General features: G+C 32.1%; 1 protein-coding gene across 1 annotated transcript; it reads right to left on the reverse strand.

The window, feature by feature from the left end:
- Positions 1 to 7,484: 7,484 nt before the first annotated feature.
- Positions 7,485 to 16,612, reverse strand: LOC111381349 (tryptophan--tRNA ligase, cytoplasmic-like). The gene is made up of 10 exons (XM_023005130.1): positions 16,423 to 16,612; positions 16,288 to 16,373; positions 15,228 to 15,314; positions 14,213 to 14,305; positions 12,343 to 12,390; positions 10,597 to 10,677; positions 9,763 to 9,834; positions 9,476 to 9,544; positions 9,226 to 9,336; positions 7,485 to 7,789 (listed from the first exon to the last, which is right to left on the reverse strand). Exons 1-10 carry the CDS (start codon positions 16,610 to 16,612, stop codon positions 7,739 to 7,741), a joined length of 888 nt encoding a protein of 295 aa, XP_022860898.1. The 3' UTR covers positions 7,485 to 7,738.
- Positions 16,613 to 17,859: the final 1,247 nt, after the last annotated feature.

Genomic DNA, 17,859 nt, shown 5'->3' on the forward strand with positions numbered 1-17,859 from the left:
CTAAAATATTTGATTCACAGAAAAATAAGAGAATACGAGGAATTCAAATTAAAAAGACCTTTTGTAATAATCCCCCATACAATTTTAGAGTCTTTTTGAAAAAAATTCTCTCTCCTTACTATACAAGCGTGTTTTCCCGTACATTATGGAGTTATTGTGTTAGTAGTTTCTTTATTTTTGTTTTGACTCTTTCTTGTTTGAGAGGGATTGATTTTTTAAATAGTTTTTACACATCAATTTTACTTTATTGCTGAAAAATTTTTGTTGTGCATGAAGCTATATGATCCTTGATGTACATTAAATCCCATTTTTAGGAGATTTCAAGTTTTTGAAGAGTATTTATAATTTTAGGTGTTTAATAAATTTAAAAAATGGGTCCATGTTATAAAATGACATAAAGGTTATAAATACTTCATGTTAGCTTTAATATTTAATTCCTGATGTGTGGAGATATCTTGTAATGTTTGTGTTGAATATGTAGCACGGTCTGGTTTGTATAACAAAGATATCAATCTTGTAGGTTTCAAGAAGATTTCTCAATTCTTGTTTGTGTATAAAATTTTGGCAAATTTTTTTAAGTGACCACCAATGAGAGGGATATTATCATCGTTTATAATAGTGAGAAAGTACAATAATTTGTTTCCAATTAAGACAATAAGCATGTTAAATAAAAGTTAAAATTAAAATTTTTAATAAAATCAAAGTCAACAATTATTTGTAACAACATATTTTAGGGTATCTATAATTTTTTAACTACATATTTCATTAATTTTTCTAAAAAATATATTAAAAATTTGATTTTAATTTTCAGGGGGCTAAATAAAAAGAGAATGACTTGTGACCAAAAATAATTACAATTTACAGGCTTGACCCGACAGAAACGATTCATTTGTTGGTGGCCAATACAATATTAATACTTTCTCAAAATGTATGCTATCAGATGCCAATCAAACCTACAATCTTATCTCTTTAGACATGGAATTTTGCTCCAAAGATAAAGGTAATGGCGTAATGCTGAGCAGTGCTGAAGTGACCCACATAGGCGCGACCCGGCACCACGACTATATGAAGAAAATTATTTCATCGTACACTTTATTAAGGATGTTTGCATAATTGTTACACGCCACTTATTTATAATCAAAGTCTAGAATTTTATATAATTTAATTAAAAAAAAAAAGAGTGTTTGGATGCTAAATCGTTGATGCTGTCCTGAAACAGTATATATTTAGATCGAATTCAGCATCTGCGGAGGCTTCAACTATTATGTAAACAGGAGAAAGCAACATCATTTTTGGCCTATGAAGAAAAGCTATGACATGGGAAGGACATAAATAATTTTAGCTCAAAACAAATAATTTCGACTTCAAGATACGAATTTTCTTTTTCTTTTTTTTAATATCTTCATTGAACAAGAAATAAATTATTAAGGCGTAAAAGTTAAACATCAAATACAGTAATCAGCCCTAGAGAAATAAATTAACATTTTTTTCTTCCTTAGTCAATGCATTTTTTATTGTTGACGAGTTTTCAATTATAAAATAACTTATAATCTGCTTTTTTCCAATTAGAAAAAATCCTTCATTACATTTTCAGTGCATCGGTGATTAGGGAAGACACAGATCAATCCTTCCTCAAATTATTGGTATTTAAATGAGGAAAAATAACATCTAAAGTTATTAATTTATAACTTCCTTTTTATGTGCAAACAAACAGAAAAAGAATGCCATGAATCCTTCCTTTTCAAGAATTAATTTTTAACTAATAGGATTCAAGAATCAATTCTTAATTAATAGGACTCAACGAACCAATTATTAATTGAAAATCCCAAGAGTTTGTAGAGAGAGAGAGAGAGAACGTGGAGGGACAGTAAATTAACGAAAAAATTAATGGACATATTCCAAAAACATGCCTTTCATTTATCCCCAAGTAAAATCAAACATAAAAATTAAAACCCTTACCACACAATTCACATGATTAGCTCTAAAATTTCGTAATTGAATTTAGAATAGATAATGAAATTTGGAGATTGGAGAAAAATGGTTTATTGGATTGAAGAATAAAGATTGGAGAAGAACGGTTTTATTAGGATTGTGTAGTTCAAATTTCAAAATGTGAGAGGAAAGAGAGAAAACGGGCAAATATAGAATTGGGAAAAAAAAAAAAAGTAAAGGAAGAAATTTTGTTAGGGTAACTTGAGTCCATAGGACCATTGGTGGATCCACCCTAATACCCACAATTCTCGTTAAAGAATCAAGAAATGTCCGAGATTCAATTTTCGATTTTGACGGAGTTGTTTGGATGTATAAGATAAGTTTTTTGTGACTTTATCTTGGTAATTTGTGCATTGTTGTATCCTTTGTTGCTATTTTGAGATGTTATCCTCCAATAGAGCATTATCAATTTATATGTGAATGCTCTATATGAATTAGATGTTGGAAGTGATCACCATTCCTTTGGGGCTTCGACCAAAAAAATCTCATTGTTCAACTTTTAACTCTTTCGCAATTTACTATGACATCTTTTAAGTTTTGGAGTTTAACTGTATTTTCATTTGTTTCTGGACATTTCATTTAGTATTCAATAAAAAAAAAATACACTTGCTAATTCTTTCGAGAGTTTCACAATTTTTATTACCAGGGGCCTTTATTGTTCAACAATGATAAACAAAAAATAAATTATTTTCAATAAGCCAAGTATTGCAATAACACTACATAATCTCTTACGGATCAACATGACATGTGCTATGTAAGTCATGATCACTCATGAATGTAAAGATATCCAACATAAGTTGATTTAATACCAAAATGATCCAGAAAAAAATACAATTTTTAATAAGTACAACACGATATTAATTAAACATGAGCTTACGACCTACAAATGATTTTGAACTAGGATTCTACCCATACAAAATATATTGTTTGTCCAAATAAAGAGCAAACTTATTTGGTACACCGAACAAATAAAACAAAAGGAACATCAAATTACCAACAAATTTGAAGTTTGCAGATTCAATTTTGGCCTGAATTTTGTTCGTACAAGTTTGGATCATCTTCAATATTCATAACACTGATCAATACGATGTGATCAGAAATTGTAGAAAGTATTGATTGAACCACACAACATAATAGAAATATGGGTTAAGCATAAAAAGAGTAGCAAAATTATGGGATAAACATACCATTAGAGAACTTGAGGAAAGATTATGAGGCCAAGAAACAGAGCATTAGACATGGCGAATTTTTTATTTTTTATTTTTAACTTGTTTCTGGTGTTAATCCCAGGAGATGTTAAGTGGGATTCCAATGAAAATGAAGGACACGAGAAAGAGTAGATGAGCGAGAAGACTAAATTGGTGATGTTACGAGATATATTGAAAGGATGCCATTTCGATTTATTCTCTATAATTATAGATTTAAGAATGTTGGCTAGAACTGGAAAAGCAAAAGTGAAATCTATATACCCCTATTTAAACAAAACAATAAAAAAGAAAAGAAAAGTTAAAAAATAAATTGCAATAAGAAATGAAAAGTTAAAAAATAAATTGCAATCATACTCTCAAACTTTTTAAAAAAGTGCAAATGAATTCAAATAAATTATTAAAATGATAATTAGCACAAAACACCCCTACCTTTCATTATTATTGTGCAAAATGTCCATACCTTTCTTTTTTGATATTTTTATCCTTATTTCATATTTCATTGAGAAAGTCGTTATTTTCATCCATTTCCATTTTAAAAAATAGGGCCAAATGAGGGCTAACTAGCAATACTCTTAAAAATCAGGTGCAAGTTGCTTACTAGTTTTACCCATTGCATCTGGTGTTAGGAGAAGTCATTGAAATTTCTTTGTAGTGATATTTGACTTTCTATCACTCGGACGTCTTGTATGCTCATGGAAATTGGATCTGCCTTATTAAGAGTTCTATATTCCAGAATTATTTGACAAGTTTTAAAAATATTTTAGTAAAAGATTATCAAATGAATAATTAAAAGTTGATAAAAATTGTGGATCACATAAATTTCGCGTTGAAAATTAATTGCTAACTTTGACTTCATTTTTTTAGTAATTTTAAACTTTTTCAAACAAGCACATAATATATATATATATATATAGACACACACACGAATTAAGCTTCACCTACAAAATATGAGCCATGCTTGGTGTATAGTGTTGCTTTTGGAGTATAAATTTCTCCATTTTCCAACATATAGCACTTTGTACACCAGGGGAGAAAGACCCACGAAATATTCATTTTACTTTACCTGTTAAAAAGTTGGTACGTTATATAAATTAATTACGGAATGGATAGTTGAAATATTTTTTATATTTTTTAAGTTAATAAAATTCAACCCTTTGCTTTTCTGTAGGGACAGAGATGCACACGCTTTGCTAATAACCATATGCGAAAGCTACAAGAGATTTATGAACTGGGTTTCTGCCCTGCATACAGAATCCATTTTTTGTCCAAATAGGTAGCAAACCTTATACAAATTCGATAAAAATAAAATAAAAGGAAAATCAAATGACCAACAAATTCGAAGTTTGCAGAGTCAATTCTGGCCTAAACTACATCGTCCGGGTTTGGCTCATCTTCAATATTCACCACACTGATTAATATGAAGCGATCAGATATTGCAGAAAGCATCGATTGAATCCCATGCAGAAAGCCGCCCAACATACTAGAAATACTCGTCCAGCATAAGAAGAGTATCAAAATTATGGGATAAACATACCAAAAGAGAAGCTGTGGGAGGAATAATGAGGCCAAGAAACAAAGCATCAGACATGGTGAAAACTTTTTGACTTGAATGAGCATCCACTTGTTTCTGGTGTTAATCCCAGCAAATGTGAGTGGGACTCCAACAAAAATGAAGGACACAAGAAAGAGAAGAAGAGTGAGAAGACAAAATTTCATCAAAGTGAGGTGATGAACTATATCAAAAGGATCCCATTTGGAATGATTCTCTGTAATCGTAGGTTTGAGAACGTTGGGTAGAATTGGGAAAAAGACAGTGATATCAATTAGGTAAGACATCATGCTCGAATCTTATTATAATTGTGATTGGTTTCACTGGCTGATATATATAGCGTGAGAGCGTAGTTTGGCCATTTCACTTTTCCAACATGATATGGGACTGAAAACCCATGAGAGCAAAAAAACAATTGTGGGTCCGAAATTAGGGTGCACTGATATTAATTCACATGGTTGCTTAATTCACATGGTTATCCTAATAAAAAATCGAAGTTTCCAACAAATGGGTGGCCATTGCAAGTTTACGCTACAAATGTATTTTTAAAGTGTATTGCCGAAAAATATGTTGTTAAAAAAAGAAAAATTTTGAATTTACGTATAATATTATTTTATTGAATAATGCGTTATTGAAATAATGATAAATCATTGTTTAAAAATGTATTTTTTCATAGAATGTTGCTCAAATATGGTCGTAGTTTCCAACAATGAATAGGAAAAATGAAAACTTACGTCAAAAAAATTATCGACAATTGGATATGCACAGCTAACAATTTTTAATGAATCCAACAAAATACTAGATCGACAAACCTTTTCACAGATTTTAATTTGACAATTTTAATTTTTCATGTTACAATATCCATTACCTCAACAATTTCTTTTTGTGATGTGGAATAATTAGAAGAGAAAATTCTAACGTCGAAATCATTAGGAAGTTTGGTGTGTACTTTTGCCAGCTCACGTTGACTATTCCCAATACAAACTTTGAGAGTGTCTCGAGCTATTTGGTTAAGGGATTAGATTCGTTTCTTAGTTATGTACAAGAATGTATTTCTTTTGTTTACACTACTCGTCTTGTTCTTAATTTTCTACATTTTTTACAGTATTTTCAGGTTGGGTTATGTACGTAGATATTATTTTTGTTAATTTAAAGCACCATTTTCAGAGGTAGATTTATTATTATTATTTTTTTCACACATCGCTTTAATCATTCTATATTCTATCTATTCTATCCACCTTTGCACGCATTCTATATTTTGTCTCTGTTTAGTAGAGATTTTATTCTAGATTTTTATTATAGTCAAAATCAACAATTAATTTTAATCATATATTTATGAAACCTACAACTTTTCAACTATACATTTTATCAACTTTTATCGAAATTTGCTAAAAATCAAATTTTAATTCCTATCAAACACAGACTTTATATGAATTATATGCATATATGAATTATGCTCCACGAACACAATATCCAATAGTCGGAACATATTTTATTTTTTAAATTGTTTTTCTTTACCAATGAAAAAGTACGAAATATGAATTACTCTTCAATTGCATAATGAATAGTTGAAACTCTTTTCATATTTATTGTTGTACAATCGGTACATAATTATGTTCCTTTTTAAGTAGAAATTCATGTATGTAAATATGATAAAACCACGACTTATCGGTGCTAAATATCGGAAAAAATTTCGACTCACCAATACATGCATAACAATTAACAAATCACGACTTACTAGAGTGTACAAAAGGTATGAATAAGACAAAGATGAAATAAAGCGAGATATACAACTTCAAATTTTTTAAGATAGATTTCGCCTTTACACTAGTGCTAACATAATTAAATAGACGTCTTTCTCCTAAAATACAATGTTTTCTTCAAAATTGATATAGCACAATATTAATTTTGTCGGACGAACAAATCTTGACCGTACTCTTTTAGACTATATGATATTATTTATTAAAATATCGAACAGGAAACTCGAAAATAATTTGAAAATTATTTTGACATAATTTGAAGAAGAAACTAATTAGAAATCCATTTAATTGAATTGAATTTATGTCAAGAAAATGAAATTAGAAAGGTCCAATTTATATATTTCAAGGTATCTTATCGAAATACTTGCATCTTTTGGCACAAATTCATTTGAACCATTATATCGCACCATATCAAATTGGAATGTGATCAACGATCTAGATCACACCCTACACAAATATCATTACTATTCATTTATACACCTCTTTAAGAATTCATGACTATTCCCATCTGCCCATACCATACTCTAGCTTGGTAACTTTCACATTATACAAGTAGCATTGCTAACTATAGATTTTCCTTCGTGCTCTTTCCAATCTCTAAGCATTCCACTGCAGCATCCACGAAGTGTCAGTTTCTTCAATCATTAAAGTTCTTTCCATTGACAACATTTTGCCACTCTTTTTGCCGCCTGATTACACCATCTTGGTCGCTTATCCCTCAACTTTAGTTGAGTGGCACCCTATTTTCCTCTAATTTTATGTTGAAATCTTTTCTTTCTCCCCCACCTACATTAGCTGCGGAAAGTAAATCCCAACTTCCCAGTACATCTGAAAAATGTGTTTTATAGGGTTACATGATCTAACGTGATTCCTTTTTAAGTTATTTAGGGTATAAAATGCTATTCATTGTTTAATGACAAAGAAAACAAAGCATATTCAAATGCCACACAGAAGGAGATGAAATTCTTGTGTCCGAATCCATGCTGTTAAAGCATGTCAACAACATCTTCTTCATTACTATTGAATTATAATACCATCCATCAGCTATAGAAGACAAGACAAAAAATTGATGCAAATTTTGTTCTTTTCATATATTTTCTTCTATTCTGTAATGAGCTAAAAATTAAGGGTGCATGGAACACAATTGTATAATAAATATCAATAAATGGTTCTTGTGTGTTTAAAGTGTTCTTCATGTTGATCGTCAGGATTTATCGTAGCCTGCAAATTTAGTTGAACATATTGGGAAGCGGCCGTATTGCCATGAACGTATCTACCATCTGCATGAGAAAAGGAATGTAAATACATTAATATAGCAAAAGAAAATTACATCATAAACATACACAAAGGTTCAGCTAGTTTGAGGAAAAACATCTACAATCAAGGTCCTCTTCCCAATAAAGTTGAAATAGGCTACATGAAGCCTCTTACACCAGTTAGTTCCATTCATAGCTAGATATATTAGACTCTCTTCCTTAGCAACTACCACAAACCGTGTTAACTTTGGTCTGCCTCTCCCTCGTCTAACGTACTCAACCAAGATCGCATCAGTCATCTGAGCGAACTAGTTTTGAAGAAGAAAAACACAAAGGAAAATAATTTAGCTGCAGTTGTCATCATACAATTCACCTTTATTGAGAATTAAATCTACAGAGTTACTTTAATCTATGAACAGTAATCTATGAAGTGATATTCAGTAATCACAATTACGATTACAATTTCTCCTGATAAAATTTCTAGGTGACAAACTCCAGTTCATGTACTAAAATCACTATCCTGATATCAATTTGAAATTAGTCCTTTACTCCTTTTTAAGATATTGTGAGTGGAAATTTACTTGATTTGAAAATTTGTTATCCAAATAAGTACTAGAGAACACACTGTGATGAACAAATAAAATTAAAATGAACTCAGGGCAATATCAAACTTCCTACTATGAGGATGATGAAGCACTAGATAAACATGTCTATGCATGATCATAGACGAATTAAGAAAAAAAGAAATTCGCTTAAAACGAGTTCTCTTGTTTTTTTCCTTATTTTCAAAGCAATTATACAAACATTGGTGTCTTTTGCTCATCACCCATACCCAACTTTTTCTAGTTCACTTCCATGGCTTTATATAGATAAAATTATTACCAATAAAATCTCGGGTTAGCAAATGTCAATTTAGAGCTACCTCTTCTAAAGTACATTGAAACCAAATTTTAGCATCCAACTTGGTTATAAGCAATGTGAATTTTTACTCTTTTTAAATCAGAAGATCATAAAAATAAACAAAGGTATGAATTTAACGTTAAAATAAAAATAAAAATGTCCGAAGTTATGTAAAAATAACTTAGGACTTTTGGTGCCGACAACCCAAATAAATAAAACAAATCCAATAGATAACCAACTAATAGCTCTGCTAATAGCTTCAGTCTAATTATTGGAGTTCATTCTTTTGTAAGTTGTATGAATTATTTAGTTGATAGAGAATTTATTTTTTCCTAGGTCACCATTATTGGCCAAAAAAAAAAAAGAAAGGAACAACACACCCTATCAATGTATACTTAACCAAATAAAGCCAGAATATTTTCTGTAGTTTCTTTATCAGGTTCCACAACTACTGACACTACAAAATCACAATAGGATTATCCACAATAAACTTTTAGAAAAATCAGTCTTACCTAACTACAATCAATGGCAACAATTAATAGTAGGAACTAATCAGTTACCTCGTCTGTAACGGCAGCTCTAGCCCTACGATGTCTTTCAACAATTTCTGTTAGAACTTCAATAAGCCGGTTCTTCACTTCACCTGTTAGCATACGGCCTGCCCCATATTCCTGATAAATGATAACATGAGCATTATTTGAAAAATAGACGTACGTTGCTGTTTGCAACACAACAATATTAAATGAACATTGGTGTTTATATCACCAAAAAAGAAAATGCTACGGAGTCTTTATCACATTACTGTCCTACCTTTTTGACATGTTCAAGTTCAGAATCATCGTCCAGGAAAAAACCAAGATATTTAATGGGCATGTCTACCTAATAAAGCCCAAGAAGAGACAGAGATCAGTACTCCTCCATCAAAATCACAAATAATAAGCAAGCAAAAAAGATAATAAACCATGACAAACAGTAACTCTCCTGCAAACAAAGCATAAGTTCATGATAATGAACAAGTGGTGGAAAACTAGTCAAGATTTGTATACAGTTACTTCAATATCCATTTAGAATATGAACTGGGATAAAAATTGTAGTACCTCAAGGTTTGCTCCATACTTCCTGTGATTTTCAATAGAATCTTGGCCACCAGAGAATGCGCATTTGTTTATCTATATACAACATTTGTTGGCAGAAGTGGATGAAGAAAGAAAGTAAAGTAATCATTTATGAGGTTTCCATCAACATGACTATTTCGGTCGAAACTCCAATAGAACTTCATTTAGGTAAATGAGTATAATACCTATTAAAATTTAATCACTGTCTGAAAATAGAAAGATAGAAATGACAGGCAAAGTTTTAATAACTAATATGTAAAACAAATCATTATGCATATCATTCTTTTAGTCTAAAAATTTATGTCTTAAAAACAATTTATTAACATGTTCCAGTTTATGGTGCACTTTTAAGGTATAAATTCAGTTAATAAACACTAACAGTTGAGAATGAAAACAACATAACTTCTAAGAAACAACCCAATGAATATTTCAACACAGATTCCGACTTTGTAGGAATTTCTTGCACAAGCATGAAAACAAGTTAAAGAACAAACTAAAAACCCTGACTTTAAAACAGATGAATCACGGTCAAGCCATAATATATTTTTCTTTTCACTGAAATCACATCAGATAGCAGAAAACAAAATGTAGGAAGACTAAATCATGTAAACGTTCAATTTCTTGGAAATGTTTCCTCCCAAATCACAGATTATCATTTAGAGCTACGAGTTGTGCAGAAGATTTATGCATCATGTCTGCCCTTCTATCAGGAGAACAAGGATAAAAATTTAGTATTCAAATACAGTTACTATGAGTAGTATATGAAAGATATTTACGACATTTAAGAAGAACTTGGTTTAAAGAGAAAAGAAAAACCTTGTTCTTTATATCATTCCCAGAATCAGTAACATATATAGCAGAATTTGAGTCGCTGGCAGACATTTTCCCTGTTTCTCCCTGCAGAAATATAATACAGTTCAAAGGATAATTTACAGAAAAGAAATAATTGACTATGTTGCAGAGTGAATTGGAGAAACAAAAACCTTTTAATAAATATAGACTGCATGATTGTCAAAAAGACAAGTTCTATCATCTAAAATATTAAGAAATCTTATCCAAAAATTCCCTTCTCCATTCATACTCATTTCATTTATAGGGTGTCAAACAATATACTGACCAACAATCACAAGTGAAGACAAAATGAATGATCATAAGAGGGGTTAAAAGGTGGTTAATTAATCCTTGCCTTTGAAAAGTGCCATCTGTGAAACCAATTTAGAAACCACAAAAAAGGTAAATAGTAGAAGCTTCACCCAAAATAGCAAAAAGTTAACTCAAAGAAAACAAAGGTGACCATTTTCAGCAGTAAATTAAGCCCCTGTTTGGGTTCCAATTTTCAAAAACTCATTTTTTTCAAAATTCATTTTCGACCACACATTCTCAGAAAAATCGCTATTCCAAAATGCATTTTTTCCCCAAAAATGGGGATCAAGTGTAACGCCAGGCGCGGAGCCAGCACCCGGCGAGGGGGCGCGGCCGCGCGTGCTGGCTCCGCCGGAGTGTTGAGGGACGCCTGGAGCCGCCGGGTAGGAACAGTGAATTTGCAGGCAGCCAGAAAGATGAGGGAAAGAGATGAGAACTCCGAATAGTTTCTTTTTTTCTTGGGGGGGGGTTTCACGTTGGGCTGCTGGCTGTAAATTACAATGATCCATCCATCCCTGTTATTTGGGCCTTTTTTGTTTAAAAAAATAGGCCCAATTTTGCTTACAAATTGACAATGAATTGTTACCCCACAATTCGAGTTGGGTACTAGCAGTCCCCAAATGAAGAATGGTCCAATTCCAAACAGCAAACTCCACCAAATCAATTAATCGACTGCAAGGGTGATTGCCGATTAGGCGAACAAAATTCAGCTTCGCCTAGTGACTGGTGAGTGCTTTATGTTCTATTTTATTGCTTTTTTTTTGGGTATTGTTTTTGTTTTATTTTTTTGGCTATTTCTCATTGATTTGTTGAATAAATAATAATGAATGCTGTTATCTCTTGTCTGTAAATTGAGTTAATTGTTATTCCTTATTGGTCTTATAAATAATGAGTTATGACTTGTGATTTATGTTTTGTGACTTGTGAGTTATTATGGAGAAATGTGAATTTGTGATAGTGATTTATGTAAGTAATCTATCCGAGACATGAGTTATGATTATTGATTTGGGTATTTATATTTAGGAAATTAGAATAATTGAAAAAATTTAATCAAATTTTAATAGACGATCGGACTATTACGATCAACGGTTAACCGCCGCCCTAGCTGGATTTGGATCCTGCATTCGCCCCTGTGTAACGCCCCAAATTTTAATTATAAAATAGGTATGGGCCGTTACCAAAAACTTACTTTTATTTATTTTAAATACCAAACAGTAAGAATAAAATTCTTAAATAAACAAGATACTAGAACATTCATAAATTAAATTTAAATCATGGAAATATACGCAATCACCAAATAAATCAAATAACATGTTTTTATAGACAACCAACTAGTAAATTTAAAGGCCGTTGAAGAGAGACACAAAATAGCCTAACGAAATTGTTTTTGAAAGATTTCTTGAAAAACAATTTCTTTACTTGGCAACCCGCGCATCGCTCAGCCACCTCCACGTCGACCCTACTGATCTGAAATGTTGAAATTAAAGGAGTAAGTAATTACACTCAGTAGGATACGTGCGTCCGAACAATATGATAACTTTTAAAACGTAAATTCATAACATTTCATACCATCATTTCATCAAGAGCAATCGGTGATCAGTCGAAAGCTCTAGTACATTTGAGGAGACCCGAAAGCGATCTCACATTTCATTTCATTTCTTTGAGACCCGCAGGTCAAACATTTCATTTCATTTCATTGGATCCGCAGGTCAATAAGCATTTCATGAAATAAATCACGCATAAAAATCATTATATTGAAATGACATTCACTTGCACACAAAAGTATCCTACCTCTTTTGACAATAAAATTGTTGGAAGTAGGAAATTCACATTCCCAAAACCTTTCGTCGTTGTCGAGTCTATATGCCGAGAAAATTATCGAAAATATATTTTATGATAAATCATGAGTTGATTGATGATTGCAAAGCAAAAATCAAGATTTTGGATACTGTGAGGATGTTAACGTGTAGCTGATCAAAGTGAGTGAAATGCAATGCAAAAGTAAATATGCATAGGAAAACATTATTTTAAACTGATGACGTCTCATAAGTATAATTGATGCTAATCACTTAGCAAGGCCCCATTTTATACTATTAAATCATTTAAAAGACAGTGGTCAATCTAGTTAAGAAGTCTTCATTTTCGACCTAATGATTATAGATAATTAGGCACAATTTATGCTAATTAATTTTTAACATCCAAATTTACCTCGCTTGATTAACACTTTAAATTAGTATTTACCAATTACAAGATTATAATGTTCTCCACATGCTATTTTTACATTAAATGATACAAAATACACGTATTGAGAAGAGACAATATTTTAATATGATTTCTAAGTTGAATCCTAAAGCGAGACGAATCGTGAGCACGTAATAACATATAAATATAACTACTATAATAAAGTTATAAACGTATCGTAATTAAATTAATAGGCACGTCGATCGTTCGTCCAAGATACGTTTAACTGTAAAAATATAATTATTCACGGAAAAAATAATTATATCAAATAAATAACAGATACAACCTAACCAACAGAATCTCGTCAATTAGTTCCGTTAATCAGTCCAATAAAAAAAACTCCTTGTTTGGATATCAATCAAGTTAAATTAATTAGAATCTATTTAATATAAGAATAATCAAGTTTGCATCAATTTACATAAAATGACTGGTTATCATATAATAACATAACATCATATAAAAATGAAATAAATAATTATATAATATATTATAAGCTTAATTGGACTATATACCCAAAATAATTAACTTTGATGGGGATGTAGAATATTTGTCAGAGGCCCAAATCGTGCCTTACCATTTGTCTAGCAATTTGTGAGAAATTTACTTAATATGAAAGAAGATATTTAAGGGCATTGTTAATTACAAACTACCCAGTCGTAAATGTAAAAATATTACAAGTCACATGCATATGCAAATTAAATTGATATTTCTAGGTAATGATCCCCAAAATATTCTATAATTATTGATTAACTGTAATGTTTATTATGGGAGGTTGAATGAAATTCTAGCACTAAGGCAAGTTTTGCTCCCTTAAAATACATGTGCATGATCTATCAAATGAGGTGGAAGTCAAGACAATTAAATTCCCCAAACCTTATACTTGAACTAAGACACGTAATCCCCTCCCCGAAGCCAAGACAATAATGATTAATCATAAATAAAATAAAATTTTCGGAGCATTACATCAAGCATCGGCTAACCATGCAGAACTATAACAATTTATGTCCAAGGTATGAGAGTGCGCATTAATAAGAAAACATAAAGAAACCTGAAGTGCTGGGAAGAATGATGACTCGATCAGAGCAGGCTTGTGGTAACCTATTCTAGGAGCAACATCACGCGTCATTCGGAAGTAAGGATCCTGAAAAATAAAAAAAATTAATGTCAAAAAAGAACAACAGATCTAGGATATCATGCCCATATATAATACTTCTGAAGAATCATGCTTCTGTGCCTCTTTTCAAGCATAAGTGGACTTTGTTTATTAAGAACGGTAAAAGGGATTAATTAAAGACTTGTCTCCACAGCCTAAAAGTTAGCGTCCAAATTTAACAGCGTCAAGAAATGAATCATGAAAATACATTTTCAAATATTACCAATAAACTTCTACATTGACTTGACCTACGGTAACGTCTGACTTTTAGCATTCCATATATCTTATATTAAGACATATCAAGAATTAGACATCAAAAATTATTTATTAATTAATTCCAAACAGTTCCTTATAAATAAAATAGATAGAGGATGCCTGCAGGTGTTTCTCCAAAAACAAATCATACCAAAGACCAAAACTCAACACACTTTTTAGTAGATTAGTTACTTCAAAAAGACAAGAATCTAGAAGATATCAACTACAAAATGAAATGTGAATTACATTTAGTTACTTGGAGATTGTAGAGCTATGTGAACTACTAAAGCAACTTTACTATCAGGACCTGAGGCAGCCTTCTTCATGGAAAATGTTTAGCATTCAAGGAAAATTGTCATAAGCAAACAGCACAGAAGGATAATACAGAACGAAGTTCATTATACCACAGCACTTAAATGTCCTATCATTTGTAGTACAGTGCAGCTGTCACGTTTACAAATATGCAACCATAGATCAAGATGATGTAAGATATATTCAAATATCCTTCATCTGTGATGATCAACTGATGGAGTTACCAGTAATAACACCATCACATTTTTAAAATTTGATTAAGAATCTGCTAGCAATTTCATTTAATGTTATAATCAGAACCTAGTTAAAAAAATAAAAAAACTGAACAGGACAGAAACTAAACCTGGTCGATCGCACAAGGAATCAAGCAGTGAAGATCATCTTTTCCAGAGAAGAGATGTGGAAATGAACTTGGAAAGGATGGAGCAGCCTGAAAGTATGTAAGCGTTTAGTAGCTACTAATAAAGGAAACACCCATAATCTAATGCGATAACACTAACTAAATAATGAATGCAACAAAAACATTCATACGAGCCTTTTAGGTTTCACTGAGTTTGGTTACCATTTAAAATATGATTAGTGGAATAATTGTTACAGGGAGGGAAATAATTGCCAAATCTCAACCAAAAAGCATGGGTAGTTCAATGATACAACAAAAGTAAAAAATTCAAAACAAGATGATGGGATATATATACATAATAACCAACAGTGTGAATTCAGTCAGAGAATGGCAAGTTTACCATATGGCCAATTAGACAAGTGAAAATCCCATACAGTCATCATACCATAGGCATTTCAAGATGCAAACATTTATGATGGCAAAAATTCAAAGCAAATAGGTTCAACAAGAAACTTGAGCCATGATCCACTTAGAATAATGGACAGATGAGGTGGTTATTAAATAACAGGTTACAGAATAGTTGTGAAGGAATAGGTCCACATTCAAGGGCTTACTACCAAGATAAAAATGAATTAAAAAAAAAGAATTGTTTTTTCTGCTTTGTATTAAATTAATTAAGAAACCTCAGTATCCTCATGAGAGAGAGAGAGAGAGAGAGAGAGAGAGAGTCTGCGTTGAAATTATTATTATTATTATTATTATTTTATTTTATTTTATTTTATTTTATAGAGGGGTCCCCTGTAGCATATTCTCAAAAAAAGCAGTCCCTTGTAAGATCACCCGAAAATAAGCCATTCTTTCCCCACCACGCTAAAATGATTGAGTGAAAATCCGAGGTAGGAGGGGGCGAAGAAGTGTATTCAAAAGTAACAATTTAAAAGAACATTGTACATAAAGCTTTATGAACTGCATCTTATTCAAATTCAATCAGACTCCCAGTTAAACACACAATAAACTCAATTCAAACAGAAAACAAAACATATATTCAAAAAATTTCAATTACTTGGTGAACATGAACGGCACAAGGTGACCCAAATGCAAGGCCTCGGAGGATGGACCACGGCCAGTGTACAAATAAAACTTCTGTCCCTTCTCATACGCATCCAGAATATCACCGAAATCTCTGTGCGCAAAAAACACCCCTCTTCGAAGGAACACGTGGGGCGAACGGCCGGTGAGGCGCGCAACACGGCGACCAGCGATTGATCGAGGCGTTGGCAGCCAAACTTGTCAATAAGCTTGTCGTAGTCAATTTTGCCCCCCTTTTCAGCCGATACTTCCCATCGAGTTACCAGTTGCTCCTCCTCTTCTTGCTTTTGTGTCTCCATCTTACTCTATTTCGGAAGAGAAGAAGAAGATGGACAGAGAAAGACTGACAGCAGGGGTTTAGCCGTTTAGGGTGGGAAGCATTTTTATTGGGTTAAGTAGGAAAATGCTACAGTCACCGAAAATATTTTCTGGAAAGGATGGCCGTCTCTATGTTGTGGGTTTCGATTGAATAAAAAATTATTCACCATTCTTTTTGGTTTCTGGGCCGGTAGCCTCGTTGTTAGTTTCAACTATTTTACAAGGACATCACTTTTCACGCATTTTTTACATCACACACATATGCAAATGAATGAGGTCCACGGTTATTTTGTGAGAAAGTGTAAAAATTGATGTAAACAAAAATGCTGTACAAACAACATTTTTGTGTTAGTTTAGTATGGTCCTAATAAAGTATTGCCAACTGTTCGATGGTAATTCCATCAAATATTACAAATTTATAATTGAACTTCAAAATGCATTTTAATGATCATTGAAATATATATCATGTTATCCCTTCATCACTAAAGTGAGAAAATCCGTTAATTTCAACAAGCAGCGTTGAGTTGTGGTCGAGTCATACTGAATTTGGAATTCGGACGAAGCGTTGATATTGAGTACCAATCGCTCCAACATGTCGGCAAAGAGTATGCGGTGCCCGACAACATGCTCGAATGGACCATAGGGATGTGACCACGTGTTGAGGGAAGTCATGGGAGGGTTGTACACATATGTACATACCAGTGATCGTGAATAATCACTACATAGCCTTGAAGATTGTATTCGCTGAGTCTACTATATATGTGTACAACCCTCATCATTCATGTCTGACATAGGGTCGGCTCGAGTAAAATCTGAAGTCCATTGCTCTTTTTTCCCTATGATGGCTAGACAAGCGGGATTGACCGTGAATGACAGATCAGCCATCGTGCAGGACACGACGACGACGAGACAAACAATATCGTAAGTGGTTCTAAAATTTTTAAAATTTAATACTTAGTTTTTTTGTTGCACGGTAATGATCTAACTCATTATTATTCATTTGTAGGGGTGATTGTGCCATTTTTGCAATAAAGTATATCAAATTTTTGAGTATAACATATAAGGTTGATGAAATCAACCAATCCTGAATACAAAGTTGTCGGAATAAGTTAGCGTGCGACTTATTCTATTTTAATGGTGATCCATTGATTTAGTGTAATTATTAGTTGTAATTTTTTGTAATTACGAAATAATTGTAAATATTGATTTTTTGTAGTTACGAAATTTT

Source organism: Olea europaea, unplaced genomic scaffold (assembly GCF_002742605.1).
Source record: "Olea europaea var. sylvestris unplaced genomic scaffold, O_europaea_v1 scaffold2292, whole genome shotgun sequence".
Taxonomy (NCBI): Eukaryota; Viridiplantae; Streptophyta; class Magnoliopsida; order Lamiales; family Oleaceae; genus Olea; species Olea europaea.

What these genes read in the sequence shown, in the direction of transcription:
- LOC111381349 (XM_023005130.1), bottom strand. Translation starts at nt 16,612, where the DNA reads ATGGAGACACAAAAGCAAGAAGAGGAGGAGCAACTGGTAACTCGATGG. An exon ending in CATTCTTCCCAGCACTTCAG is followed by an intron (nt 12,391 to 14,212) that starts GTTTCTTTATGT and finishes TCAACATTTCAG; the next exon opens with ATCAGTAGGGTCGACGTGGA. An exon ending in GGAATGATATAAAGAACAAG is followed by an intron (nt 9,835 to 10,596) that starts GTTTTTCTTTTC and finishes TGTTGTATATAG; the next exon opens with ATAAACAAATGCGCATTCTC.